This window comes from Numenius arquata, chromosome 2 (genome assembly GCF_964106895.1).
Source record: "Numenius arquata chromosome 2, bNumArq3.hap1.1, whole genome shotgun sequence".
NCBI classification, from domain to species: domain Eukaryota; kingdom Metazoa; phylum Chordata; class Aves; order Charadriiformes; family Scolopacidae; genus Numenius; species Numenius arquata.
Window position 1 is genome coordinate 5429947 of NC_133577.1, and position 27060 is coordinate 5457006.

The window sequence follows — 27060 nt, forward strand, 5'->3', positions numbered from 1 at the left end:
ATGTATTGGGAGTTTTTTCTTTGCGGGTTTGTGGGTAGCAGAAGTACTCGTGACCCTCTAGCTATGGGTATAAATGCCATTTCCATATTGTAAGAAAGGCGTATCGGACAGTTTATGTTGAGAGTGACTTCACTGTTTAGTGTTTAATGGCATTCTACTCTGTCAGTCAAGATATGGGATGAAAGCCAAGTGGAACTGTCTAGGAAGCTGGACCTCCTCATTTGAAACTTGCAATGATCCACACGCTTTATAAGGATGACAGAAAAGTATGGGACAGAAAGCTTAATTTCACTGATGACTGAGCTTCTATTGAGCTGGAGGAAAAACTGCAATCTCACCATGATAGCGCTGTGTGGAATTTACAGCTGCTCCCTTCTTTGCTACCCTTTGCTGGAAGGCTTGACCTGAAGTTTTGTGGTCTCTTCTTTTGCAACGTTGTGTTGTCTTGAAAATTAGTAACTGGAAATGTGTCTGGAGGGAAACTTTTTGTACTCCCTTTCACTTTTTTTTTCTTTTCTTTTCTTTTTATTCTTAAAAACTATAACTTGTTGAAGGGCATTGAAACACTTTCTTTTTGAAGGAGGCAGTGCTGCCTTAGGGTTGTAGTGTCTGCACGTTTGTTCTTTCTCTCGGTTGTCCCTCCTCTTCCCTTTCTCCCATCCCACCTTACGCGTACCTGCTCACAACCACGTAATTAGTCATATCTTAATAGTATAAAGTCTTAGCACTTCAGAAATGAACCGTTTCATGTTGCAGCATCTTCATTTTGCATGTGTTAGTAAAATTACTAAGTTAGGTATATTGTTAACCATAGAATGGAAAAAACGGTCTCGAAATGCTTCTGATTTAACTAAATTTAGGAAAAGCAATGCACTTTTAAATTTATTTTTTTTTATTTTAAAGAAAATAAGTAAGAGGGAAGGAGGTTTCGGGACCTTTTGCATGCCTCACCCCTGCCCTTTTTCTGCCTTTATTTAAATCTGCATAAATGCCAGGAGAACTTGAATTTCCACTTGACTAATTAGTTTGTGAACACTGAAAATAAAAAACCAAGCACAACTGTTAGCCACAGTGAAGTAGCTGCTCAGAAGGACTACTGTGTGCCTAGACAACTTTTGCCTGAAGCTAATAAGGTTAAATCTTTGCTGTCAGAATATGACTTTTTCTCAAACTGTTATGAGGTTAGAAAACGAATATGAGTGAAGAAAATGAGCAACCTAAGACTGCAATATAAAGCAGTTGAAAAAGAATTCGATACTAAGTGTGGTTATTTTGCTTCATTAAGTCTCTGATCTGAATACACACAGGAAAACTAAGTTTGTCTGCAGTGGACAATAAAATGCAATTGAATTACAGAAGATAAATATGTCTGATGCTTCAGTTAAATTAGCTTTTATTCAGCATCTAATAGGCTTCCATTTAACATTTACAGGGATGTGTGAGGTACTTCACAATGCTGTTGCCTTCATGTGCAATCATTTGTACTCTCAAAAAGCAAGTAAATGGCTTGTCTCTTTTTGTTTGGAATTGGGAGTTAATAGTAGCAGAACAAACTGTTAATTCTGTATATGTAAATAACTGCTGTTGTGATGTCAGTACCAATTTCTGAGCTGATAAGATAAGCAGGATGTTCAGCTGGACGTGCGGCACCAAACCAGAGCCCTGGTAAATGTCTGCCTTACACTGAAAAAAACAGTGATGTGGGAAATAAAGAAGTGACATAAATGTTTAACAGCATCTTCATGGCTAAAAAGGTTTAATGAGTCATTGTGTCATTTGCCCAGAAGGTCTCTTGGGGTTTTTTTAGGGTTTTTTTTTTTTACCCAGAGAGCAAATAGGTGAGAAGCACATCAAGAAAGTGCCAAATGCACACAGCATTAGTACATAGTCAAATATAAATCAGTTCTACTAAACGACTCTCCATAACTGCAGAGCAATAGGCCCTGCTTAGTCCTGTGGTTTATAAAGAAAGCGTCTTTTATAATATCAGCTGGTTTTATTGCCCCTTAAATTTAACAGTAGGAAGTAATTAATGAGTACCATTTTAGCCTTATCTGCATAACAGTAGTATTCTTCAATACAGATATGATACCAAATGTTTAGGATTTAGCAGAGCCCAGATCTAGACTGGTAGCTTTTATCTTAGCTACTGGGACCTCAGTTTTAATGCTGCATTCATTTTTCAATCATTACTACACTCCTTAAGTTTACTCATCAGGGTAGATACATAGTTTTTATAACATCTTAAACAAATCATGAATAAGGGAAATAACTGTTTCTTAAACCTTCAAGATAATGCCTGTATTCATCAGTGTTTAGATCAAGTAATTGTATTCTTTACTTAAAGACTTATTTTTCAGACTGAAAGCCCAAGGTGAAAAATTTTCTCATACCGCAACAAAGTGTGATCATTTCTGAGAAACTTTTATTATGTTGATAAAAGTGTTGGGGAACTGTCACTTTGCTGGTTTACCAATGATCATGTAAATCCAGCCTCCAGTCTTTGTAAGCCCTTGCATTCGGTGCTCGACTTTAAGGTTAAAATTAAAAAACATTGTTTATCTCATATTCTGAGATAAATTCTCATTTTATTGCAGCCCTGACATAGTGAGTTGCCTCTTAAAAAGTTTGTTTTCTTGCCTGCTGGTCTCTTAGTGACAAATGTGTGTAGTTCAGGGCTTGTCAAGGTGTAGTTTCATAAATCAGGCTGGCATTTAGGCTTTGCACACCTTCCTGTGTTTAGTATCCAAATTGTGAAAGAAAACTAAAACTGAATTATTTTGCATGAAATAATGAGCTGGGGAAGGTGTACAGCTACTAAGAGGATGGTTACTGAATTACTTGGAAAGGAATAGCCTTGAGTGCAGCTCATCAATAGAGGTGTTTTCCATGTGTGAGTTCCTGCACCGAATTTGGGGTTGTCAGGTCTTTGACTTCAGCTTTCTGAAGCTTCAGCTTATATTCCTGCTTCAGAAGTAGCACAGGGCAAAACGAGGAGCTGTTGGGAAATGGGGCTTTCAGGCAAGTGATTCCAAAGATGTTTGTGTGTGTTCAGGTTCCTAAAAAACTAAAGGAAATAATCTTCTGTTCTGCTATGACAGTGGTTTGTCATGAGTTCCAAATACTAGAGGTTTATATTCCATTAGTTTGTGTGGTATGGGTTTGCTCTTTGCTTCTTGTGATTTTTTTCCTGGTTATTTGCTTGTTAAATGTGCTGAAGAAATGTCATCATGAAGGTTCAAGGATTTGCAAAACGTGGTCATTTTGGAATCCAAATCCTTGAGGGAAAAAAAAAAAATAAGAGGCTTCGATTTACTGCATGGTACAAATTGAGTGTCTGACTATGGAGCTACTGTGTTTTGTTGCAGTTTAGCTAAACTGCTGTTTATGCTAGACACTATTAAAATATAATTTATTTGCTTTACTTTATTGTGTCAAATCTATGTAATGAAGTGAGGTGGGTGTTTCATTTGCAGTCTGTTGCTTCAAGACATACCAGTATTGAACTCATCCCAGTCTTGCGTTCTTCAAGCTTCACTAAATCAACTTCTAATGTGCAAGCTGAAATATTTCTCAGGAAATTAGTTTGGCCCTCAATTTATAGTATGTGCTAACCATAGTGAAGTATTGTATGCAGCACATCCTAGAACACAAAGCACTTTCAGATTCTAATATTTTATATTAGAATCTCATTGTAAAGTAATGGTTTAGTGTTGAGAAGAATGCAGTAGCAGGGTTTTTTTACAGTGAATTAATGTGGTTTGGGTCATTTGGGTTAGAGTTAGATATCTAGCCAATATTGCCATTTGCTGAAGAGTGGTTTAATAACAAGTCATAAGTGAGATCAATTTTGAAATAAAAAATTTGTCCCAAGATTTATGTTTAATCAACTTGGAAAACACCAAAATAAAATTTTTCACTGATTGGGGTTTTTTTGATGTTGGTGGTGTTTGTTTTTTTGTTTTAAACAATTTACTCTTTTCAGAAAAAGACCTCTGTTGAGGTCTTCTCTGAAATAACTTAAAGCTCTTTTGATTTTTAGCTTTAGAGCATTTTGTATCAGACCAAAAAATTACCAGTTGGAAAGTACGTTTCCACTGATAATTATGTTTACTTGATATCTAGGTTGTGCTACATGGAAATAGATTTTGTGCATTCAGTAGAGTCCTGTTGGATGATTTAAATAACGCCATTATTTGTGTCACTCTATTTCTGTCTCTTTGTGTAGAATCTCATGAGCTTTATTAATCCTGTTCTACGCTCAGTTATACTATCTCTGATGGAAACGGACAGCACGATCATTTTAACATGCCTAAAAAGATTGGGTTTGAGTCATGAGATTTGGGTTCTGCTCTTTATTCTCCCACAGATTTTCTATTTGATTCTGGCTAAATAATTTAATCTGGTTTAGTATTTAAACAATACATACAAGTTAGCAAGTCATGTTAATTTGTATGTATTCAATAGCACTGCAGAAGTACTTACTTTAATCAAGATTTCTTTGATGTTACACCATATGTGCCAATACTTGTGTCTTTTATGCTGAATTCTTTTCCAAAATAAATATACATTATTTGAGTGGTGTTTTTTTCTTCATGAGAGAACAGTGTCAGAAGATCAGATTTCTTGCTTTAGACCTTAAAAATTAGATTTATATTTTTTAAAGTAAAGCTTCAAGCTAACAGCCCTTTGGTTCTTGAAAAACATTGTATTTGTCCTGGTTAGAATCCTTTTTGCCTTCAGATAGTGTTTAAGGTTTCTTGGGTTTTTTATTGAATCTCCCAAACACCTAACTATTTTTTATAGTTAATGTTGTACTTGTGCTCTGTCTGGTAATTATTGTTTAGCTGGTTTTTATCACAGGATTTGGGAGATTATGATTTATAGATTTGGCTAAAATACGTCTAGGAGTAAAAAGCCAGTATAAAATCTACACGAAATTGAAATCTTAAACCGTATCTTTTCACTATTGTACATTGTCATTCACATTAGCAGCCTTTATCCCGTGTACGGGAGCGATGTACTTGTAGATTAGCGTCTCTTTCAAAAATTTTGAATAGATGAGTATATATTGTGTAGTTCTATTGATTCGTCCAAGATTTCACAAATATTCATTAAATGAAAGAAAGCAAGGACAATATACAAACAAGTCATGAATCATAATTATCTAACAGACCAGCAAAAATCTGTTACCATAGAGAAATTGCTTCTTACGAAAATAGAAATATTTTGTGGTGGAAGTGTTGGCCAGTTTTGCGGTTGCTTACTTTGGGGTGCCAACTGGAAGTGGCTGTAGTGAATATGATGGTACTAGGTGTGCTTTACTTGTGCTTTCTATTATCCTACTTCTGCTTTGCCGTATGGAAGAAATGCATCCTTTGTAATGCAGATCTGAATGAATCACGGAAATGTGCAAATTCCAACTTTTTTAACAGCAATTTTTGTTGAAATGAAATGTAAATGTTTATATATAATGTTGTGAGGTCATGGAAGGATGTTTGAGGTAAAAAAAAATTTGTTAAAATCTGTAATGTGTCAGGATTACACAGTTTATGAGATTTTTTTTTATTATTATTATTAATCTGATTCTTCCATTTACAGCATAAATGGAAAAATTGGATTTGCCTTTGGCTTTAATTCAGTCTGTTCTATTCACAGAAAGGTTCACTTGCATGTTATGTTACTCCATTAAAAACATTCCACAAATAGTGCCAGCCAGAATTAACAAAAGCTAAGTCTAGCATTTTCCAAGAAATGGGAAAAAAAAAAAAAAAGAGAGAGAAAATAACTCTTTCTTGTGCATCAGCATTTTCTATTAAAAAAGAAATAATTGGGGCAATTTTATATTTAGTGTTAAAATTGTTCTTGGCTGAGTAACTTACTTTCCAAATGTTTTTGGCCCTCATAATGCTACTGTGGCCCACCTCTGTAGCAGTTCATTCTAGTTCACCTGCATTTATATATTTATTTGCTTGGGAAAAATGATCCTGTCTGTAGTGAAATATGGGTTTCCCCTTCAAATCTATGTTATCTGATGGAATTAAAATAAAAGCTTTTTAAGAAGTCCATTATAATATCTCTGAAAGACTTAAGACTCAAACTGAAATCTGTCCTCTGCAGGCAAGCAGATTAGCAAGACTAATGGTGGGTGGATGGGCAAATTCCCTTTTTTTTCTTTGCCAAGATCCCGCTGGTCCTGTTTCTTCCTCTCCATATGTTGCCCTGTTTTTATAAGCACAGTAGTGATGTTTGGGGCTTCGGCTGCCGGCGGGGTGTCATTGTCGGGAGTGCTATACATCTACTGAGCAGCAGTCTTGCTCTCAACAGCATTAAAATAGGCAAAGGGAGTGAAAACCGTGAGAAATCACGTGTTGTGCCCACCTTACAGGTAGGGAATTTATCCACCAAGAGAGTACAGCATCTCTCACAATCCTGGAATTATAGAATGGTTTGGGTTGGAAGGGACCTTAAAGATCATCCAGTTCCAACTCCCTGCCATGGGCAGGGACACCTCCCAGCAGACCACGTTGCTCAAAGCCCCATCCAGCCTGGCCTTGAACACCTCCAGGGATGGGGCAGCCACAGCTTCTCTGGGCAACCTCATGGAGTCTGAGGAAAAGCCAACCAATCATCGGAGCAAAGCTTCCTGTGATCTGTGTAGCTCCAAGCTCTTTCTAGCTTCATTTTTGTATTCACGCTTTCCAAACGTTTTATGTCTTCTTGTAAACTCTACAGGGTCTGGTAGTTCGTGTGATAGGAATATTGTTGTTGTGGCTCTAGGGATGCTTTTGTTTGAACTGTAGCCAGTTTCTTGAAAAGAGCTGTGATTTTCTGTGCCCAGCTGTATATTTTAAGGCCAGTGACCAACTGGGCACTAAAACCATCAAAACACTTATATCTAAACAGCATAAAAAGCATAATTATAGATGATAATCAATTTGAGGATTTCCAGAGGTGTTTCTGGTAAAGAAACATTAGTAATTTCTTCAGTAGCGAGTTTAAACAGTTGTTCTGTTTTTTTAAATTTAGGTAGTATTGGTACATGCTTTCTGTAGAAATCATGGGTGTTTGGATACAGCTTCTTGTGATTTCATTTGTCTCTTGAATGAACACAGCCATAATCATGAATTCTAATTAATTTTCTCTCTCTGTAAACAAATGAGCTGGAGAATCCGTTTTTGCTGATACAAAGCTAAATATTCAGGGTTACTGAGAGAATGACGATTAAAAAAAATTGAAGAGCGTGGTTGTCTTGTCAGCTGGTGCAGTTTTCCATGTCTTTGTAAGGCATTACGAGCTGAATTTGTAAGGAGGGTATACACAAATGCTAAGGATCTTTAGGGGTAGAAGACAGTTTATGGCTGGGGGTAAAGAGGGAGGCTCAGGTGATTCCCAGCTCTTAAATTAAGCTGGACTCTATTGCTTTCTGAAGACCTCTGTGTGTGCCTATGTGCTCCGAGGTTAAAGCAGATGTTGCCTTTAATATGTTACAGCTCCAGCAGGCTGACTTTATCTTCCCGTATTTCAATACGTGGGAGTAACTGTGCAGATTTTGCATGTGATGAGTATGGGGAATGCGTCTTAAATTTTCCTTTCATTGAAAGAATCCAGAGATAAGTTGCATTTTAAATACTGTTCGCTTTTCTGGATGCCAAAAGCGCGTGTCGAGGTACTTTTTCTCAGCTGGCTTGCAGAGAAAGTTTTTTCATTGTTTTGTTTTGTAAGTCCATTTTTAAATGGACCTTAAGCTTCTACTTTAATTCAATGTTATTTAAGTGTAGTGACAAGACAAGGGGTAATGGTTTTAAATTGGAAGAGGGGAGATTTAGATTAGATATTAGGAAGAAATTCTTTGCTGTGAGGGTGGGGAGACACTGGAACAGGTTGCCCAGAGAAGCTGTGGCTGCCCCATCCCTGGAGGGGTTCAAGGCCAGGCTGGATGGGGCTTTGAGCAACCTGGTCTGGTGGGAGGTGTCCCTGCCCATGGCAGGGGGGTTGGAACTGGATGATCTTTAAGGTCCCTTCCAACCCAAACCATTCTATGATCCTATGATTCTATTTTACCCTATCTAATTTTAGGCAAATCAGAGTTTAAAAAATAATGAAAGTGTTAGTAATAAAATTAAGTTTCGTGGGGTTTTTTCCTAATGAGAGAGCAATAGTAAGTTCTGTTTCCTTTTGTGCATCACTCTGACCTCTGTATCTATAAAGTGCTTATTTTATTTGGCGTGAGCATCCTCATAAAACAGTTTGTGTTTGATACAGCTAAGAAACAGTTGTCTACTAAGTACCGGTGGATTAACCGTATCTCATAACTGATTCAACAACACTGAACCAATTTCTCTTTGTTTCAGGTGACCAGACTTTAAGAGTTTGGGATGTGAAAGCCCCAGGAGTCAAACTTGTGATACCTGCCCACCAGGCTGAGATCTTGAGCTGTGACTGGTGCAAATATGATGAGGTATAAACCTGTTCATCTGACTCTTCTCCTAATTGAACCACTCTCATTAAATAGCAGGGTTTTTTACTGGAACATTAACGCATCTTCTCTTTATAAAAAACCTGTCTAGTTGCTTTGATGCTCTCATTCGGTACTACATCTTCAGAAGAGCATTGTTCCAACAGATGGACAGCCCAGGTAGATCAGAGGTTTTGCTTGTTCTTTTGTATAGTAGACAGAATAGTCCGTAGTGAAGAAACAGTTTGTATTTCTCTGTTCTCTTTAATTTACACACTGGAGACCTCATTTATGATTTATTCACCTGCATTGTTTGATTTATCTAACTTTTGTAGCCAACACATGCATCACTGCAATTTAATAATTAATTTGTCCTGATATATCTGTGTTTTTTATCAAATTGTCAGAACTTGCTGGTAACCGGTGCAGTTGACTGCAGCTTGAAAGGCTGGGATTTGCGGAACATCCGGCAACCAGTGTTCATCTTGCTTGGTCATACCTACGCTATCAGAAGAGTAAAAGTAAGTTGTATTTTATTGCCCATTGAACACCACTGAATTGGTACACAAATATTCTGGAAAACAGTAATATTTTATATTATCAAATAACTAGGAAAAAGGCAACAGGTGTTGAAGATTTTAGATGCTACAGTACCTGTTCCTGCAAACGTTCAGTTTAGCCCTGTGAAATGTTTTGATGCTCAGCAGATTGCTGGGATTTCAAAGTAAATGGCATCTTCAAAGTTAATATATTTCTGTGAGGAGCATTTGAGAGCTTGAGAGAGGGTAGGGAGGTTTATGTCAGCTAAATTACATAGGAAATTTAAGATAGAGAAAATGCCTTCCCTTATTCATTTTTTTTTAAATGGCGCTGTGCCTTTTTCTTTCTATACAAAGGGTCAATATTCACATAAGGCAAAGTATAGAACTCGTGAATATGTATTTTTGTGTATACAAAGAAAATGTTAATATGTTCAAAGACATCTTGAAACTTTATGCATGGAAGGCTACAGATGACTGTACTAGATCTGTGTCAGATAGTACCTGCTCCTTTAAAAGCCTTTCCGGAACAGATATGTTTATTGATATTTTCTAGGAAGTCTGAACTGGCAGAAAAAAATTATCCTGAGTCAGTATTTTGCTTCACGTGCCCTTGGAATTTTTGATGTGTTTCTACCAACTTTAAAAGTTACTGTGCTTGGTTGTAATTTGTCAGAAAAGGGTGTGACTCGGGAAGTGGTTCCATATCACTAATCCTGTTTGTGGCCAGACAGGCTGAGAAGCTCCTGCTCCTCCTTATCGCAGCTGCCTTTGCCTGCTGTCCCCACTGGTGGTGGCTGTAAATTTTTTTCTAATTTAATACTTACATGACCATGCTCTAATCATAACAGAAGAACATTTAGCACTGGTGTTCAACTTTGTTTTTTCTTGTTTTTTAAAAAAGATCATTTTGCAACTCCAATTTAAAAGCCATGAAGACAGATGAATCGATACAGTATCAATCAATACAAACTGTCATATTCTTATTCTTTGACAGTGGGTGGGATCTTTTAAAAACAGCTCTGCCACCGAGGGATTCGTAGCACATTGTCTTCATGATAAAATGGAGAAAGTGAATGCAGAATTGTTATTCACCGTAACCTATGAGAATAGAACTAAAGGACACTTGATGAAACTAGTAGAAGATGGGTGTGCAAACAGATGGAAGTTCTTCTTTTACACGTCAGATGTTAGACTACTTGAATTAGCTCTCTGGACAAGAGGTTGCTTTGGCAGGTAGTGTCATCAGGGTCACAGATATCTGTTTATCGACCAGCTGCTACTAGAAGAGCTAGACAGGACAGTATCTCTAATTCTTCTGCTCTCTGTCATCCTGGGCTGTGTTAGGAAGAGCATTGCCAGCAGGTTGAGGGAAGTAGTCTTTCTACACTACTCACCACACAAGTGAGACCACAGGTGGGGATGGTGGGTCCAGTTCTGGGCTTCCCAATACAGGGGAGACATGGACGTACTAGAGTAAAGCCCGCAAAGGGCCACAAAGAAGATCAAGAGACTGGAGCCTCTGTCCTACGAGGAGAGGCTGAGAGAGCTGGGATTTGTGTAGCGTGGAGAAGAGAAGGCTTAGGGAGGATCTTATCACTGTGTATGAATGATTGGGGGAAACAGAGAAGACAAAGCCTGTCTCTTCTCAGTGGTATCTAGTGAGAAGACCCGAGGCAATTGGTAGGAACTAAAATACAGAAGATGCCATGTAAACATAGAGCACTGGGCTCAAAGCCTGACCAGGTTGGGTATCGTTTATATTCTTATACCATCTCATCTGAGTTTCCGTTTTATGGTCCATCATGATCCCTGTTTTCTTAAAATGCCTTGAAATGGTTATTAGAAGCTGGCCAGCAGTAGAACTTGCTTTGCACCAACCTCTGAGATGAGTTCACTAAATGGCGTTAAGGAACTGGTGAGGAGGCCACGTATGCATACACGTGTAAAGGAGAGGTATGCGAGTACGTGACTTCTGTTCCTTCTTAGCAGGCTTTTATAGTTTCCGTTTCGAGATAGACACGGTCCCTTTGGACGTAAGATATGAGAATGTGGGCCAGCACTAAGAGGTGGTGCATCACCTATGTGCTTGTGGGGTATGGCGATGGAGAAAGAGACCAGGATTGCTTCTCAGACTAGAGGCAGCTGTCCCTACTGATGTCCCTGCCCCTACGTTGTGCTGACACTAGCAATTATAAAGCTATGCAGCAAGCAGGCTCAGCTGATTGCTCTGACTGAAAATCCTGTCCCTGGAAGTGACTAGTTTCTGTCTGGGTCACTAAGCTGTCTCAGTTTGTCGCTCAACCACACAATTACAAGCTCTGACACAAAGGACGGGGACAGGAGCACACAGCCTGAAGTGGAAAGGAAGGGGAAGGCCACAAGTCTTGGCAGCAGCGCGCTCTTAAATTAGCTTAAACCAACCATGAAATCCCACTCTCAAGTTGTCTGTCTTTTTGTATTCTGGTTACTTATTCAGGGTTGTGTTGACTCCCAGATCTGAGGCTGGCAAAGAATTCTACGCAACACGATACTGTCAGGATTCCTGCAGACTTCTTGTGATCTTTTACTGCAGTCCAGGGCATTATGAGCACACTGAGGTCATCTGGAGCCCTGCTCAGGAGATTTTGACATTGGTGCATTTGGCTGTCTTGTATTCTTAGCTGGCTTCAATCTCTTATCCTGAATGGTAGTTATGGTTTTTGAGTTTACCTAAAGTGATGTTTGGATCAATGATCTGTGAAATGTTGGAGGTCAGGCTGGATGACATGTTGGTCTCTTCTGTCTATATACAACAGTTCAGATGATAAAATTGAAGTATCTTAGAGTTAAGTGGAACAAAATTTTAAAATATTCTCTTCTCTTTGTAGCAGAAAGACATTACACAAATTCTTTCAATTTATATGTATAGTACTCTGCTAAGTATTTTGATAGAGTTTACTTAAGTAAGTTTCTAGAATATTTAAGGTTAATGAAAAAGCTTTTCAGCTTTGACAAGAAGTTTTTGCTTCATCTGAAATTGTGGACAAAGATGCAAAGGGGGCATGTGGGAAATGTGCCACTGGTTTTTGCTGCTCATCAGACTTCTTGTCCTTTATTATTTACATTTCTGAGGTGCAGAAGAAAAAGGTGATTTGTTGTGACTTTTTTTCTCTTTGTCCAGAAAAATTGTAGCAAATCTGAGGACGTTAAAGTCCAAGCAGATACATGCCTCAATTCTGCTACGGTAAAGAGAACTCTGTCAGCAGAGTTCAGCAGGCAACAGCATACGCTGCTCTCTTGGCAACTTGGGCAGTTAGGGCGATAGCCCAGGCTTAACTTTTGACTTTGTAGTAGCCATGAATAATATTGGAAGTCTTGGAGGAAGGCTCTTACCTGTGAACCACGATGCAGGGGACCTGCATTTCAAACTGAAGTTATGTCAATGGCTTGTGTATTTCCTGTTGAGAAATACAGACCTTAAAATAGTTGGAAACAGGGTTGCCAAAAAGCTGGTGCCTAGGTGAACAAATTTTGCCTGGCTGCATCCTTATTGCTGTTCCTTATTGAGTCTGTAGAAGAGCGTGTCCTGTAAAATACCCTGCAGGAGAGGGGGAAAATTATGAAGCGATGTTATACTGCCTTCAGTTTTTCATCTTACCTCCAATTTTCCTATTTCTGTAAATAATTTCAAAGTTTTAGGGCATGGAATTGATGACAGTAATATATCTTACCTTCTCAGCAGTATGGCACAAATTTTCTCTCTCCAATAAACTGGTCACATAGCTTTTCTGAAACTTGCTTTATATAATGAGATGATACTCAGCTTGTCAGCCAAAAGCAGAATTTAATCACTTTTTATATGACTTTCTTAAAACTCCTTAACTGTAATGAAATCAAACCAAACCAGGATCCCATAGAGCATTCCTTGTAGTTAGAAGCACAGTGGGGAAATCTGTTGATGTAGTCTGCTTTGTTGCAGCATGACATGCTACTTGCCAAGACAGTTTAAATAGTTAAACTTTGGTAACTTTCTGCTTGTAAGTCTGTATACGTTCACAATGTTTTTACTTTAAAAGTTTTTCTGTTTTGTTTTCTTGCAGTTTTCACCATTCCATGCAACTTTATTGGCCTCTTGCTCCTATGATTTTACTGTGAGGTATAGTATTTCTTTTATTATTGGATAAAAATAGAATCTATTTTAATGTGGCTTGCAATAGAAAACAGTTCTAGAGGGAACATACTGAGGTGCAGTTAATGTTTCTATCGGATGTTTTTTCTCTTCATAAGCCATGTTGGAAATGCATGGGTTCTTCACTTACAGGCTAGGTCGCTCACTCTTCTGAATGGGATCTGCTCTGACAGATAAAGATTCCCACGATGGGGAAGGCTGGAAACTTGTGACTTCTGGCACCACAAGTTGGAGCTAGAGAACAGATCTAGTGCCCTGGAAATGGGTGAGCAAGAACAAGCTCAGTCTGGGGAAGTGTCAGAGTCAGCTGGGCCTGAACCCCCTGTGGGGTTGTGGGTATTTGTTTTGGTTTGGTTTTGTGTGGGTTTTTTTGTTTGTTTGTTTGTTTTTTCGTTGGTTGGACTCGATGATCTCAAAGGTCCCTTCCAACCAAGAAGATTCTGTGATTCTGTGAATCAAGTGTCTGCACCAAAAGAAAAATGTGCATTATCACCGGAGACTGCCTCCTGTTGCGTTGCCTCTTGAAGCATCTGTCTGCCAACCCAACGCGATGTCTTGGAAGGTTTTGTTGCCTTTTTTGGGCTGAGGGCCAGAAGGCTGTGGAGAGACCTCTAGGCTTTGTTCAGATTCAAACACTGCCTTTTCCCCCATATCTGTATGGATTCTCATGTTACTGAAAGAGGTGAACATGAATATCTCATGAGCAGCAACATGGCATTGGGGTCCAGATGGTGTTTTCCTTGATCCTGACAATGAAAGCAAAAGGTTCAGGTAGGAAAGGACATCTCCAGCAAGTCAACACTTGTCTGCGTAGCTGGTGTCACAAGCAGGGCTTCAACTCTTACAACCAACCACAGGGTGCTCTTTTAAGCGATTTGGTACCGAGACAGGCATAAGATCTTTCTGACAAAGCAGGGCAAGAGCATCTTTGCCGACAGGCTTGCTAACCCAGTGAGGGGTGTTTTAAACAACAGATATCAGGGCAGAATGACCATAACCCGAAGACAAGTGAAAGCGTGGGGAACAGCATAATGCCAGAGGCTTTTGCCCTCGCCCCGTGAAAGCAGCCCGACTCCTGTATATGGCAGAGGAGACAAATGGGGAATTAGAAGTCCATGTCTGGTGGCAAAGATCATAGAATCATAGAATGGTTTGGGTTGGAAGGGACCTTAAAGATCATCCAGTTCCAACCCCCCTGCCCTGGGCAGGGACACCTCCCACCAGACCAGGTTGCTCAAAGCCCCATCCAGCCTGGCCTTGAACCCCTCCAGGGATGGGGCAGCCACAGCTTCCCTGGGCAACCTGTTCCAGTGCCTCACCACCCTCACAGGAAAGAATTTCTTCCTGAGATCTAATCTAAATCTCCCCTCTTCCAATTTAAAACAATTACCCCTCATCCTGTCGCTCCACTCCCTGATGAAGAGTCCCTCTCCACCTCTCCTGTAGGCTCCCTTCAGGTACTGGAAGGCCGTTAGAAGGAAGAGAAGGCTCCCCGGAGCCTTCTCTTCTCCAGGCTGAACAACCCCAACTCTCTCAGCCTGTCTTCCTAAGAGAGGTGCTCCAGCCCTCTGAGCGTCTTCGTGGCCTCCTGGGGATTATAGAGGGCTTGTGGGACCACTCACAGTACTGGAGTGCTGCAATGGATTAAGGCTTCTCAGGAAACAGAGACTGGGAAGATGAGGTGGTGATAATGGTAAATCCGTGAATTTAGCAGTCCAGTCATTCCTGTAAATTTTAGTCCCTACATGGGCTTGTTCTTTTCCAACATTGTGCCTTTCTCTTGTAGATTAGAACTGGGTGGTGAGTTTATATAATACTCCTGCCCCCTATCGGCATGTCATTATTTCAGTAAAGGACTTAAGTGCTTCGGAACCTTTCCTAAATTTATTTTAATTGTTATTCTTTTACTTACTGTAATAAAGGGTAGTACCTTGCCAGGTGTATCCACTGTGATGTGGTCGGTGCCAGGAGCCTGATAGTGTAAGCACTGTGATGTCCATACGTCCATATGTGATTCTAACTTCCTAGGCTGCTGTACCAGCTTTCTGTCTTAAATAAAGTGCTTAATTTTATTTATGTTTAAAATACACTTCTTATAGGATACTGCACAGTGGTCTGTGAAAGGTTATTTATGGGATCTTACTTAACATCCTTTACTGACGCAGCGCCAACTGCTTTGCAGTGTATCGTTTCTCAAAAGGCTTCTAGGTCTGAAATAAAAAGTGGTAATTGGTTTCTTCCAGTGGCCTTGCCTGAGCAATAAGATTAATAATCAGCATCCTGGTGCATTGAAGAGACTTGATTGTGTTGTCATGTTCTTCCCATTTTTTGACACCAACTATATATCCTTCAGGTTTGGCACTAATGCGCTTTGTGCAGTACTGAAATCTAGTGCAATTTCAGCTCTGACATTTTCATCTGTGGAAACTGTCAGTAAAGATTAGAAGAGCTCCTCGCTTATATCCCAGGGTGTCTGTAGATGCAGAGCTTGGGGACCTTTTCACAAAATGCCACTCTAGGCATTATTTTTCTGTCCAAACGAGTACTTGTGACTAGGGACAGAGGGCAGGGTTGAAGAGATGAAATACAGTTTTTTAGCAGTTTTCTAAAGCTATGAGTTGCTGGCTTTGGTACTAGTGAACAAACAACAGAGAAGTTGTTGGAAGTCTTTGGAAAAGGTGGCACAAGCAAAATACTCTGTATAATGGAGGGAACTTGTTACCACAACACTTTGGGAACATTTCTCTTAAAGAATACAGTATGATGACTGTGTTGTACCTCTATCACGTATCCTGTACTATCATTTGCAGGAAGAAATGCAGCTCACAGTGAGAAGCAGAGTTCACTTAGAAACGTTCAGAGTTTGACTGGATGTACTGTACACCCCACATGCACATATGTGCACATGGGCTGTATGTATGTACATGCATATACATATACACATGTGTACATATGGACATGGCTATATATACAGGTAAACAGAGATTTCAATTTAAGAACAAAAATACTTGATAAAAGGTGAAAGAGAAGTAGGGATTCTAGTAGTTGGTATTAATTTTGGATCTTGTTGAATCTACTCCAAGCCTGATAGCAATTCATAGAACATTATGGTATGACAGTCCTTTAAACACAGATTCATTGATACAGGTAGTGTTATTTTAATAGAAGCTTAGTTATGATATTATTCTTATATTTTCTTTAACATTTCTGTTTGAAGCTCAGAATTGTCTGTAAGCATTAACATATAGTAGATAACTTGATACAGCATAGCTCACTGTTTAAGCTCTTAAATGTTACTAAATCTTAAATGTTACTGAAGCTTTATTGTTCAACCAAACAAATAGATAAGATTATTAACCTGCCATGTAAGAGGCAGGGTTTCTGTTTGTTTCAGGTAGAACAGCCCGTTTGGCATATAATCACAACTGGCCATCAAAAAGAAAAAAAAAAAAATAATATGGTAAAGTTAACAACACTTAGCTTCATCCTTTGCAAATAGTATAATGATTGGATGTGTGCACTGTAGTCAAGCTATTGAAACAAAAACTAGTTCACATGCCAACTGAGAGCTAGGAAAAAGAGGGTGGAGATCTGAACTTGATTTTTTACATACTTAGGTATAATGATTTAGACTTAATCCCTGTCTGGTAAGTGCCTCATTGAGACAATTTTTTTTTATGCCATTTCCTTGTTCTTTGGAAAAGTTCAGGAAAAATGTAGGTTAATTAAAGAGCAGTTTTAACACAAGCGAATCATTAAAATGCCAGGAAATGCACAAAGTAGTGTAACATTTCCAGGACTTATTTAGGTCTGCATGCATGTTCTTAAACCTTATCTCTATAAAAATTCAGTTTGAAAGAACGTCAGTGTCATCTCTTACTGGAATCACTGTTTTTATTTTTGGACTCTCTTCAGTGTAAAAAAAAAACAAAAAACTCTTGGTGCATTAGGTACAGACAGTGCTCACCAAAATTTAAACAGAAAATCTGATAAATTATAGGACCTCATTAAGCTGGTATCAGGCCAGATCTTGAAATGGATTCACAGAAGCTTGCCTGTGAGGCAAAAAGGTGGTTTTTGTTGAAAGTTGTGCTACACTGGACATCATCTCTGCAAGGTGCTTTAAGGTAAACCACTGTCTCCAGTTCTCAATTGTGATGTATGAATTCAGTAACTTGGATCACAAAGAAGTCTTAAAAACTTTTGGAATGATGCTGCTCATAAAAGAAACTGGTTTTCACTTCAGTTAATTATCCTTGTTGTCTTTTTTTTTTTTTTTTTTAATTCAAGGTGAAAAGGTGGATGTTTGCTCATTTGCTCTCTTTTCTGATTTTCTTTTTTTTTCAAATGGAAAGTGTCTTCTCCTTGATCAAAATGCTTGTCACTGGTGACTTCCAGTGTGAAACTGAAAACTCTGGAGTGGAAGAACCTGTTAATTTGAGTGTTTCAGTTGATAATAGTTCCTGCATCATTATAAAAAGTCCTCTTGATAGTCAGAGCTTTGGGCATTACATCTGATGAGAATAAGAATTCAAATTGTACTTTTCAATTACAGTTTAACTGTTGCAACTATAGAGTTAGTCAAAATCATTCAAACACCAATATAAAGTATATCAGTTCTCTTACGTGTTTGCTTTTCGGATTAAAACAAGAATTACAATTTCATGGTAAATATTTTGACATATAAATGAGTGCCCAGGTTCTTGTATTTTTTAAATTCAGTGGCATTTTCCTGCCTGCACATGCTAGTTTTCTTTGAAATAAGTATTCTGAGATGGAATTTCTCCTAAAACTAGAAAAGTGTTGGCCACAGGAGCTACTCATCAAATGATTCAACCTCATAAATAGGTTAATATCTTTCATCTATGAAAAGAAATTTTCTGGTGCTGTGAATAACAGTATAATGTTGTTGAAGAGTACAGCAAAGAGATATTCGTATTTTTTTTCTTTTTCATTTTTCTTAATAAACAGGTCCTTGTAAGTATTAAATACTTTTGTATAATAATATGTATATAATACATAACTTTTATGTTAAGATAAACATGCAAGTATTTATACTTGAATATTTAACTATGGCAGCATCTGAATATTTTTTCTTATGGAAAGTGCATCGTTTTTCTTTAAATAATCCCTTTTTACTTTTTGGTTGTGAAACTCTCTATTATTTCTTTGTCATACAAATGCATTTAAATCTTTCTCTATAAAATATATCCCGTCTGTCTGAAAGGCAAAGTTAGGATTTTTTTTGTGGACAGATGAGGGAATGGAAGTATTGAGAGAGACCGTATAATACTACAGTATTACTCTGTGTTGGTGACAACCACTTCTGTATTTCTCAGTCATCTGACTTACCCATTTTGGGGTAAGTCAGCACTTGATGAAGAGTAGTAGGGTCATGTGTCAAAGTCAAGCTCCAGTCTGGAATTATGATACTAAAGAAAGGGAAATATCTAGCAGCTCTGATGAGATGAGTCGCTAAATTAGAGGTTTGCATCCCTTTTTAGTTAATTCATGTTTTGGGGAGAAATCGGGGAACAAAGAGTAAGCTGGGTAACTTCACTCTCATCACTACAATGAAATGATGTGTATCAGCAGCAATGAAGTTGGAACTCATGTACACCAACAATCCGTGTAGGCTCTCGTACACCAACAACCCATGTAGGCTCATGTCTTCATCCTACAATATCAGAGTAGCACTTGATGCTGCATCTTAGGCTGCACCTTGTCTTGATTTAAGCTAAAAGTACTAGAGAAGGCATGTACTTGCCTAAATGGAGTTTCTCACTTGGATTTTTTAAATCAGACTGAACTTTTTAATGACAAGGAACATGTTCATTTAGTGAGCATGCTGTGTTTTTCGGGGCAGTCTCTGTCCAGTTTATGATCTTTGGTTGATACCTCAATAGAATTATGATACACATATGTTCTCAGGTTGGCTTTAAGCCCACGATGATGATGAGAGTTATTCTCAAATCATTGTTTGGAGGAAAGTATCAAAGTTACTGGTAAGTTTTGCAAATTTGAAGTTCTTCAAAAGCAGAAGGGATATTATGAAGGCTAGTAACTAGTTGTTCTTAAAAGTTATTTTGTCGTATTGTGGCAGAAGAATTGAAACAAACATAACACAATCTGCCATTTTGCCTCATAGAAAGATGCTTGTTAGAGGATTTCATTGTCAGAACATCAGTTCTCATGTGTAATAAGAAAAAAAAGTGATGCACATGCAGCTCTATTAGAGTTGAGTCATAAATGTGTAGGTGATGTGGGTTGTTTTCCCATATAGTACATGGGAGGTGAACTAAGAAGTTAGCATTTCAGCAAGAATTACTTCAAAATAAAGCATGTAAGTTGAGTATTTAGAGAGGAACGATACTACTAGAGCAAACTCAAAAGTAAAACCTATTTCGGAATTACTTTTTTGGATCCTCTTCCGTTTGATTTGGCTCTCAAGTCATTCTTCCTCATTTCTTTGATGCTTGTGGAAGATAATACCATGAAAAAAGCTTTCTTCTATACCTGAGCTGCTTCATATTGTTAATACTTGAACTGTAATGAAATAATCTCTTAAGGATATTATTGTGGAAATAGTCAGATGTCCCCAGTTAATGCCTGAAGTAACAACATTGCCCTGATAGGCCTGTATCCAAAAGTAGCTTGACACTAAGTCCTCCTGAAACAGAAGTATTTTCTTGTTTGCAGGAAGAACTTTTCCCTTTGCCGGTAGTTGTCTTTGCACAGGGATTAGAGATGGGAGCAGGAGAATGAATTGTGTGATACACGTGTAGTAAACCAACACTGAGCTCTGGGTTGCTCTTGAAAACGTCTTGGTTGTGACATCTTGACTTCTCTGCCTGATGTGGTTGCACGTGCAAGTTGGCATTAGTCTTTGAGTGGGCTTTTATGGAAAACAGTCTTTAAATAGCTGACTCACTCCTACCTGAAAATACAATGTATGAAGATATCTATTTGAAACCTAAGAGCAGTAGTAAAGCTTTCGTGCATAAATACTTATCATAATTTTTTTTTTGTTCCCCAGAAGGAAACAGATTTGAGAACTTGAAGTAAGTTGCAGTACTCTTAAACTCTATACTGCTTCTGACTTTTTGCAAACATGACTCCATACAACAAATACCACATTGTCCTACTATTTTTAAAATGGATTTGAAAGTCTTTTCTAAGTTTCTGTTTGTGTAGATCTGAAGTTGTCTCCTTTAACCTTAGATTTCAGTTGCAAGCATCTGACTTTCAAGAGTTAGTAGAGAGCTAACGAGGTAAGGAAGGCTACCACTATTACTTAGAAAAAACAAGATTTATTTCCTTACTTCTTATAAACAAATGTGGGAGGATGAAAATGCTGAGATAGTCTTTTGCTCCTCTGTCCTGCAAAATAAGTTGTTTATCTTAGATCTCAGGTACTAGGAAAAAGTTAAGAGGGTTGTTGCTATGGCATAGCCATTGTGCTGATACCACTCTGCTCGTTTATGAAGGAAATAACATCTACACGTTAAACAAACTGACCCTGCTGGCTCCAGTGTTTGCTATTATACTTGAATTGGTTTGAACATACAGTGCTTTCGGTGTAGTTGGTCTGATAATGAACTGTTCTTATTAAGTATTGTCACTTTCCCCAATAGGAGGAAGGTAGAGACACCTCTGTGGTTTTTACAGTAGTAGTAAAGCAGATGATGCACCACTGTGAGAAAATTTGAGCTGTAGAAAGCTCAATTACAGCTGCTAGTCCACAAAATGGGCTTTCCTTTGCAGCCTATGGACTTTTCAAAGCGGTATTTACAACACAAAAAAGAAAAACAAGTCTTTCTTTTGTGCCATCATATGGTATCTTCTCAGTGTGTTATCATCTGGAAGTTCTATTCCTGAATCCTTTGTTCATGACTGAGATGTCTTGTACCTCTACTTTCATCCCATCTTCTCTGACACCTCTCTTATCCTTGCTGTTAACTGCATTGGTGGACATTGCATCTAATGGGGGAGCAGCTGAGAGAAGTAGAGCACTTCAGAAATCTATTTTCCAATCATTTACATCAACCAAGCCTGGAAAGAAAAATTTCTTTTTGAAATATGAATTAGTGGAATTAACTGCATAATGCGACTGATCTTTGTGGTACAAATTTCTTATTAAATTATGATATTAAATTCCTCTTTACAGGAAAGTGATCTCAAATTTGAGACTGGGAACGACCAATATCTCTTTATATATCTTATATATAATTTTCAGTAAATAGAGATGCCATCGTGAACAATACCAAAACCTGAGAAAAATCATAAAGCGTGCTAATATCTTTCAGGGATTAAATTCCCCAGCCATTAAGAAATATAACAAAAGTATTCTAGCCTACATTTTGTTCTGTTTTAATAACGTCCCAACGGCTGCTCTTTGGTGCCAACTTTGATCTCAGTTTCTGCAACAGGAGACAAAGATGGTTTTTGCCCACTGGGGTTTAATTTATGCAAATCAGCAGATGGCTTTGCAGGAATATGATTTGTTATGTTTCCTAAGTGGATGAGTTTGCTTTTTTAAATACCCTGGCAGCAACAGATTTGTCAATATCTTGCATTATATTTTTGAAATGGCCTTTCAATTACTTTAATTGTGGTTTGTTTGATTTTTATTTTTTTTCCTCCTCTCTTTCTCTCTCTCCCTCCCTCCCTCACTCTCTCTATAGATTCTGGGACTTTTCCAAGCCGAACCCTTTGCTGGAAACAGTCGAGCATCATACTGAATTTACATGTGGACTAGATTTAAGTCTTCACAACCGCGGTCAGGTAAGAGCTGGGATGAATTTACTTTCCCCTTGCCTATTCAAGCCAGCACGGTCATAGCTGGAATGCAAGACTCACATCCTGAATAAGAGCCACCAGATTGCAGGAAGCTTCTGGAAGAGAGTCTGGCTGATTGCTTATTAAATAAACCTCACTTCAGGTCCATATTTATTTATAAAGCGGTTACTTGCATTGGGCAGGAGAGGAGGGCAGGACAAAATTACAAAATCAGATAGCTGAAAGCCATGGTGAGCTCAGGGAAAATGAGGTCGTTTTGTTTCTAAAGGAAGAGTAATAGAGAAGGACCTAGAACGCCCAGCTGAGATGCAGAGCTTTCTTCCATCTACTTAGGATGTCAAGTTAAACACTGGTAGTGTCACACATGATATATAGACCTGGTTTGTCATCATATTTGGGAGTACTAGGAGAGACTTAATATGTAGTTAGAATTCTAAAACCCTCAGCTATTGACGTGAATGACTGGAACCGATTTTATCAGGGGCACTTATTTGTGCACTGGTTGCAGCAGGATTCTCTGCTGCTGTTGTTACAGTCATCTCTGTTTTGGAAACAAGAGGATTGTTATTTGTAGTATGAACTGTTCTTTCAGGTAAGAAAGGCAGAGAAATGAAAGTTAATTATTTGCTTTAAAACGAGAAAGCCTATAGTTTTCACATAGCAGTTACTGTCACTGAGTTAACTGTAATTAATACACTATTTAATGTGCCACAGATGTTTGCATCTAGATTCCTGTCTAATTCACAGTGAAATTAATTTTTTACTCCAGATAAAAATGACTTGTATCATCTGTGATGAAATTCTGATCGGATGAAGCGGATAAAACCATTGTAATTTCTGCTACTGATAAAAGGACACAGGTGGAAGATGTAAATTTGGCAAAATACTTAGCTTAATGCATGTGGAACCATTTTAGCCAAATGCTAGCTTAAAGAGTTTCCTGCCTGGTTGTTTGTTCCCTTAATTCTGTTGTCTCGGAGGTGCTGCAGTAGCTATTCATTAGGCTATGCTGTGAACCATGTAGGGGAATTTGTAAGGCTGAAAAAAAATTCTCAAGTTTCAGATTATTTTTCATTGAGTTGCTGGGGATTAACACTTCATCCCAAGCGAGCGCATAGGTACGCTTCTGGCTGAATTGGGTCCAGAAGGAGCAGCAAGTGTGGCATAGGGCCTTACAGTGCGTGCTCTGAGCCCAGTTCAACTTCCCATGAAGTTGGTGTGGGTTTTGCCATGGATCTGAATGAGGCAAGATGATTTTTCTTCGTTTTCCATTGAAGGTGTGATTACATCTTGATTATAAGCCAGTTGCAAAGAGCCCTGTGTGTCACAGGATGGGTCTCAGTGGATGGTGTTTCTGACTGGTTGTCTGGATTCGACTTCTTTTTGTATGATTTATCTGTCAAACTTGCAGTTGCTGCTACGTGGATGTTCTTTCTTTTGTAACTGCAATGTATGGAATAGCCTTCGTGGAACGAGGCCAAGCAAATGCTCATTAATGATAGATAATGAATTGAAAGCAAACAGCTGCACATGCACTTGTACGTTGGAAAAAGGAAAATGATGGTGTCCATACCCATTGACATTAGGGCATTGGTGCATCCAGGTATTTTTCCCCCGCAGAAATTCTACAAGTTGGACTTAATGCTCAAAATCTGTAAATCTGGGGTACATATCCATATACGCTGCGTGCCAGCGTGCCTTCCAGACAGCACCTTGGCATCTGCAACAGCTTTAATATTCCTCTGTTTTTCTATTGTGGAGTTGATTTAATGTATTGTGAGGGTTGGATATCACAGCAATGCAAAATGTAAGCATTCTGGTTTTTAAATGAAATTTAAAATACTCTGATAGAATTAAACTGTAACTACAAGAAAAAGAATGAACAATTACTGAATAGTTGCTTCCAGTGTGAGCACTTGCAGCCTTTTCCTGGCTTCTACATTGATCAAACCAAGATTATTTGTTTAAATTTTATGCTGCTGTTTTCAATATGTAGCTTGCCTTCATGTCTGCTCTCTATCGAGACCTGCTAATGAGCCCCACTCGTTGTTGTTCTTCATGCATTTATCTGATTTGTGATTTTTAACTGTGTGCTTCATGAGTTACGACCTGAGATGTGAACTGCTTCTCTCCTCCATGCATGCAGGGTATTTTGTTCACAATGGACAAGCTATTCATTTATAGTCAAATTAAGTACCATTCTGGTCATTAACCTTTGCTTTCATTCTTAATGATATTTTTGTTGTCTAGCCAGATGATGTTTTCCTTGGCTGTGCCAAATGAAGTTCACTATTTTTTGAAGCATCTTTTACATGTCAAGAAAAAACAGTCTGTAGTTTTGAAAAAAGTGTTCAAAATAGGTACTGTGATTAAGTATGTGATCAACAAGACGTTCCTGCCGAGCTGATTGAGCTGTGGACAGAATCCCCAGGCAGAGAGTAGGTACGTGCAGGGAAGTTGGTTCTTGTACAGTATCCCGCTAAGCCGGGGGGCAACATGTAGGAAAGAGATCTGGGCATAAGGAATGGATCCCAGGTTGGGAAGTTAAGTGTTGCCTAGATGAAACAGAAAACTCCTTTGTGCTTAATTAAGATTCTGATACCTATTTTGGGGTATCTGCCTCTACCTAAAGCATTTGCTGAAAGCTTTGCATTTTAAAAAAAATCAGCTGTTGTTTTGTTTGGGTTTTTTTTTTTTCCACCATAATGTTGGTGTCAGGTTCATAGCAATTTCAGACAACTAACAAACAAACGTTTGGGTGCATAGAAAAATGTGCATTTTACAGTGCAAAGCATAAACAGAAATGGTGCTTGTGATATTCAGGGTATTTCTCTGTTAAACTGCAAGTGTTGCTGTGAGAGCTTGCAGGGCAGGGTGTCTAGGAGAAAATACTCCCAACTCCAACTTTCAGCCAAAGTAGCTTTTGTGCACACCAAAACAGTGACAAGACCCTAAGCACCAAAAATCCTTTAAATTTGTAATGGTGTACAGTATTAAGAACTGAAGAAATCCATTTACCTTGTCAGCAGTATTAAGAGATGCAGTTTTTTAAACCAGACATGATAGTCCTTTCCGAAGTTTGGAGATAAGAAAAACAATTCAAGCTTGCTCCTTTCTCTATACATTAGACAGGCATAGGATGTATGTAGACCGTATGAAAACGGTAACCAGCTATATGCTATTCCTCGCTGGGGGCTGATAATGCTAGACCATATATTGGAATTGTAGTCTGTAGCTCATTGGATTTCTTATTTCTTTCCTGATATTTACTTTCCCTGTATGTGATCTGTGAATGTTCTGCCAAGTGAAAATATGATACTCCTTTAAGCCTAGCTCTTACTGGGGTTCTGCTGTGCTTACCTACAGGATGTAAGCATGAACCTAAGTTCTTTTGGTATTATTGTGCAGCTTTATTTAAAAGCAGACTTTTTATTCTGCTGTAGGTTGAATGTGATATGGCAGTCATGAATTAATTTTAACTGTGCTTTAGGCAATCCATCAATGACACGGATAGATACTGTGAACATTCACTTCTTGTCTTGATTATGAAATGGTTTCAATATGTATGTAAGAAGTAGAAAATAAGTGTACCACGAATTTCTTTAAATCCTGGACAAAAAATACCCAACCCTTTATGTTGTAGTTCTGAAGTTGTACTTTGCTTAACACAAATGTAAGAAAAACTGAAGCTCTGAACTTTGTCTGAAAACCTTTCTCAGCCTACACCTCACATCTGTTCTGAACTCTGTAAAGCAGCCAGTGGAAAGTACAAATCAATGCTTTCCACTGAGCCAGGCTTTCTGTCTTGCTGCTGAGAACAGGATTAAGTATTTAATGGGAACAGGAGAGGAATCTTTCCATTTCTCTGTACTTTTTTTGCTATGAACGATGACATTCCTAAATTGCAGGGATACGTGACTTTCAATGGAAGTGATGGGAAGTGATGCAGTGGCTTAGGATACTTGATACACGAAGAGCACGTTATACATCTGTGACGTGCCAAATCAGAACAGGACTTCAACGATATGCAATACTGAGGGTCTCCCTTTGGAAATTAAAATTGTTTCTGCAGCAAATGAGAATAAACCCAATGTGAGTTCTCTAGTCCAAAATCATAGAATAGAAACGTAGAATAGTTTGGGTTGGAAGGGACCTTTAAAGGTCATCTGTTATGTTAAAGGCTAGGCTTTAGGATAACTTAGGTGCAACACAAACAGTGATCACTTAACGATTTTTTTTTACTATGGTTGTGTGTGTTTGGATGGTAATTATACAACAAATGAGCAGCTGGCTGTCTAAATTGCTGTTTGTGTCAACCTCCAAAATGGTTTGGGAGGCAAACTTGTTTTCCCAAGCCTTCTGCGTGGTTGCACCTCCTTGTGTAAATATTCCCCCCATAGCAGATTAGTTCACATAAAACTGCTTTCTTTTATTTCTTCAAAGCACCTGGAGCTCTGGGATGTATCGACGCAAGAAGGGCTGTGGCCACAATTCTTCTGTATTGCATCTGGAGATGCTGATAGGTGATGCGGCAATACACACACATGATACCAAAGAATGTGAAGACAGTGATAATAGCAGTGCAGTACCCATGAAACCAGTCTTGTGCTCTATGTTACACTGTCCTTGCGTTCCAACTTCCTCAAAACTCTACTTTCTTCTCCCTAAAGCTGTGGGGTATCAGCAACCACAGTCTGCTCCGTCCTCCCGCCTGGCCAGAGGCAGTCAGAACTACCGTCAGTCTGTTGATCCCGTGAAATGTTGCTGTACCTGGTGGTATCATAACTTTTCTTAGGGTATCAGCATCACTAAAATTTTTAAAGGTGTAATTTCTTGCTAGTTGGAGGGAGGTCATAGCCAAACTGTATACTGCATACTCTGAAGGTAATTGAAATGTAGTTCTGAATTCTTCCGGCTTTATGGAGAAATTTTTGATCATCTGTCACATTTTGGTGTGCGGGTTTGTTTTGCTGCCTGGTTTCTGTGCCTGTCTGTGCGAGGCAGGAGAACAGGCAGGAGAGTGGCTGCTGAAGTTGGCTTAACCAGTACAGCCAAATATAAATGCAGAAGATGTCTTTATTGAGGCTGTTGTG

The 27060-nt window shown here is 38.6% G+C and overlaps 1 protein-coding gene across 1 annotated transcript in view; it reads left to right on the forward strand.

Annotated features, from left to right (window-relative positions):
- Nucleotides 1-27060, forward strand: part of PEX7 (peroxisomal biogenesis factor 7) — a 45905-nt gene that overhangs the window by 9859 nt on the left and 8986 nt on the right. The window contains exons 6-9 of the mRNA XM_074168772.1: nucleotides 8355-8461; nucleotides 8866-8979; nucleotides 13080-13135; nucleotides 21853-21952. Coding sequence (XP_074024873.1) covers nucleotides 8355-8461; nucleotides 8866-8979; nucleotides 13080-13135; nucleotides 21853-21952 — 377 coding nt within the window. The remainder of the gene's footprint in view (nucleotides 1-8354; nucleotides 8462-8865; nucleotides 8980-13079; nucleotides 13136-21852; nucleotides 21953-27060) is intronic.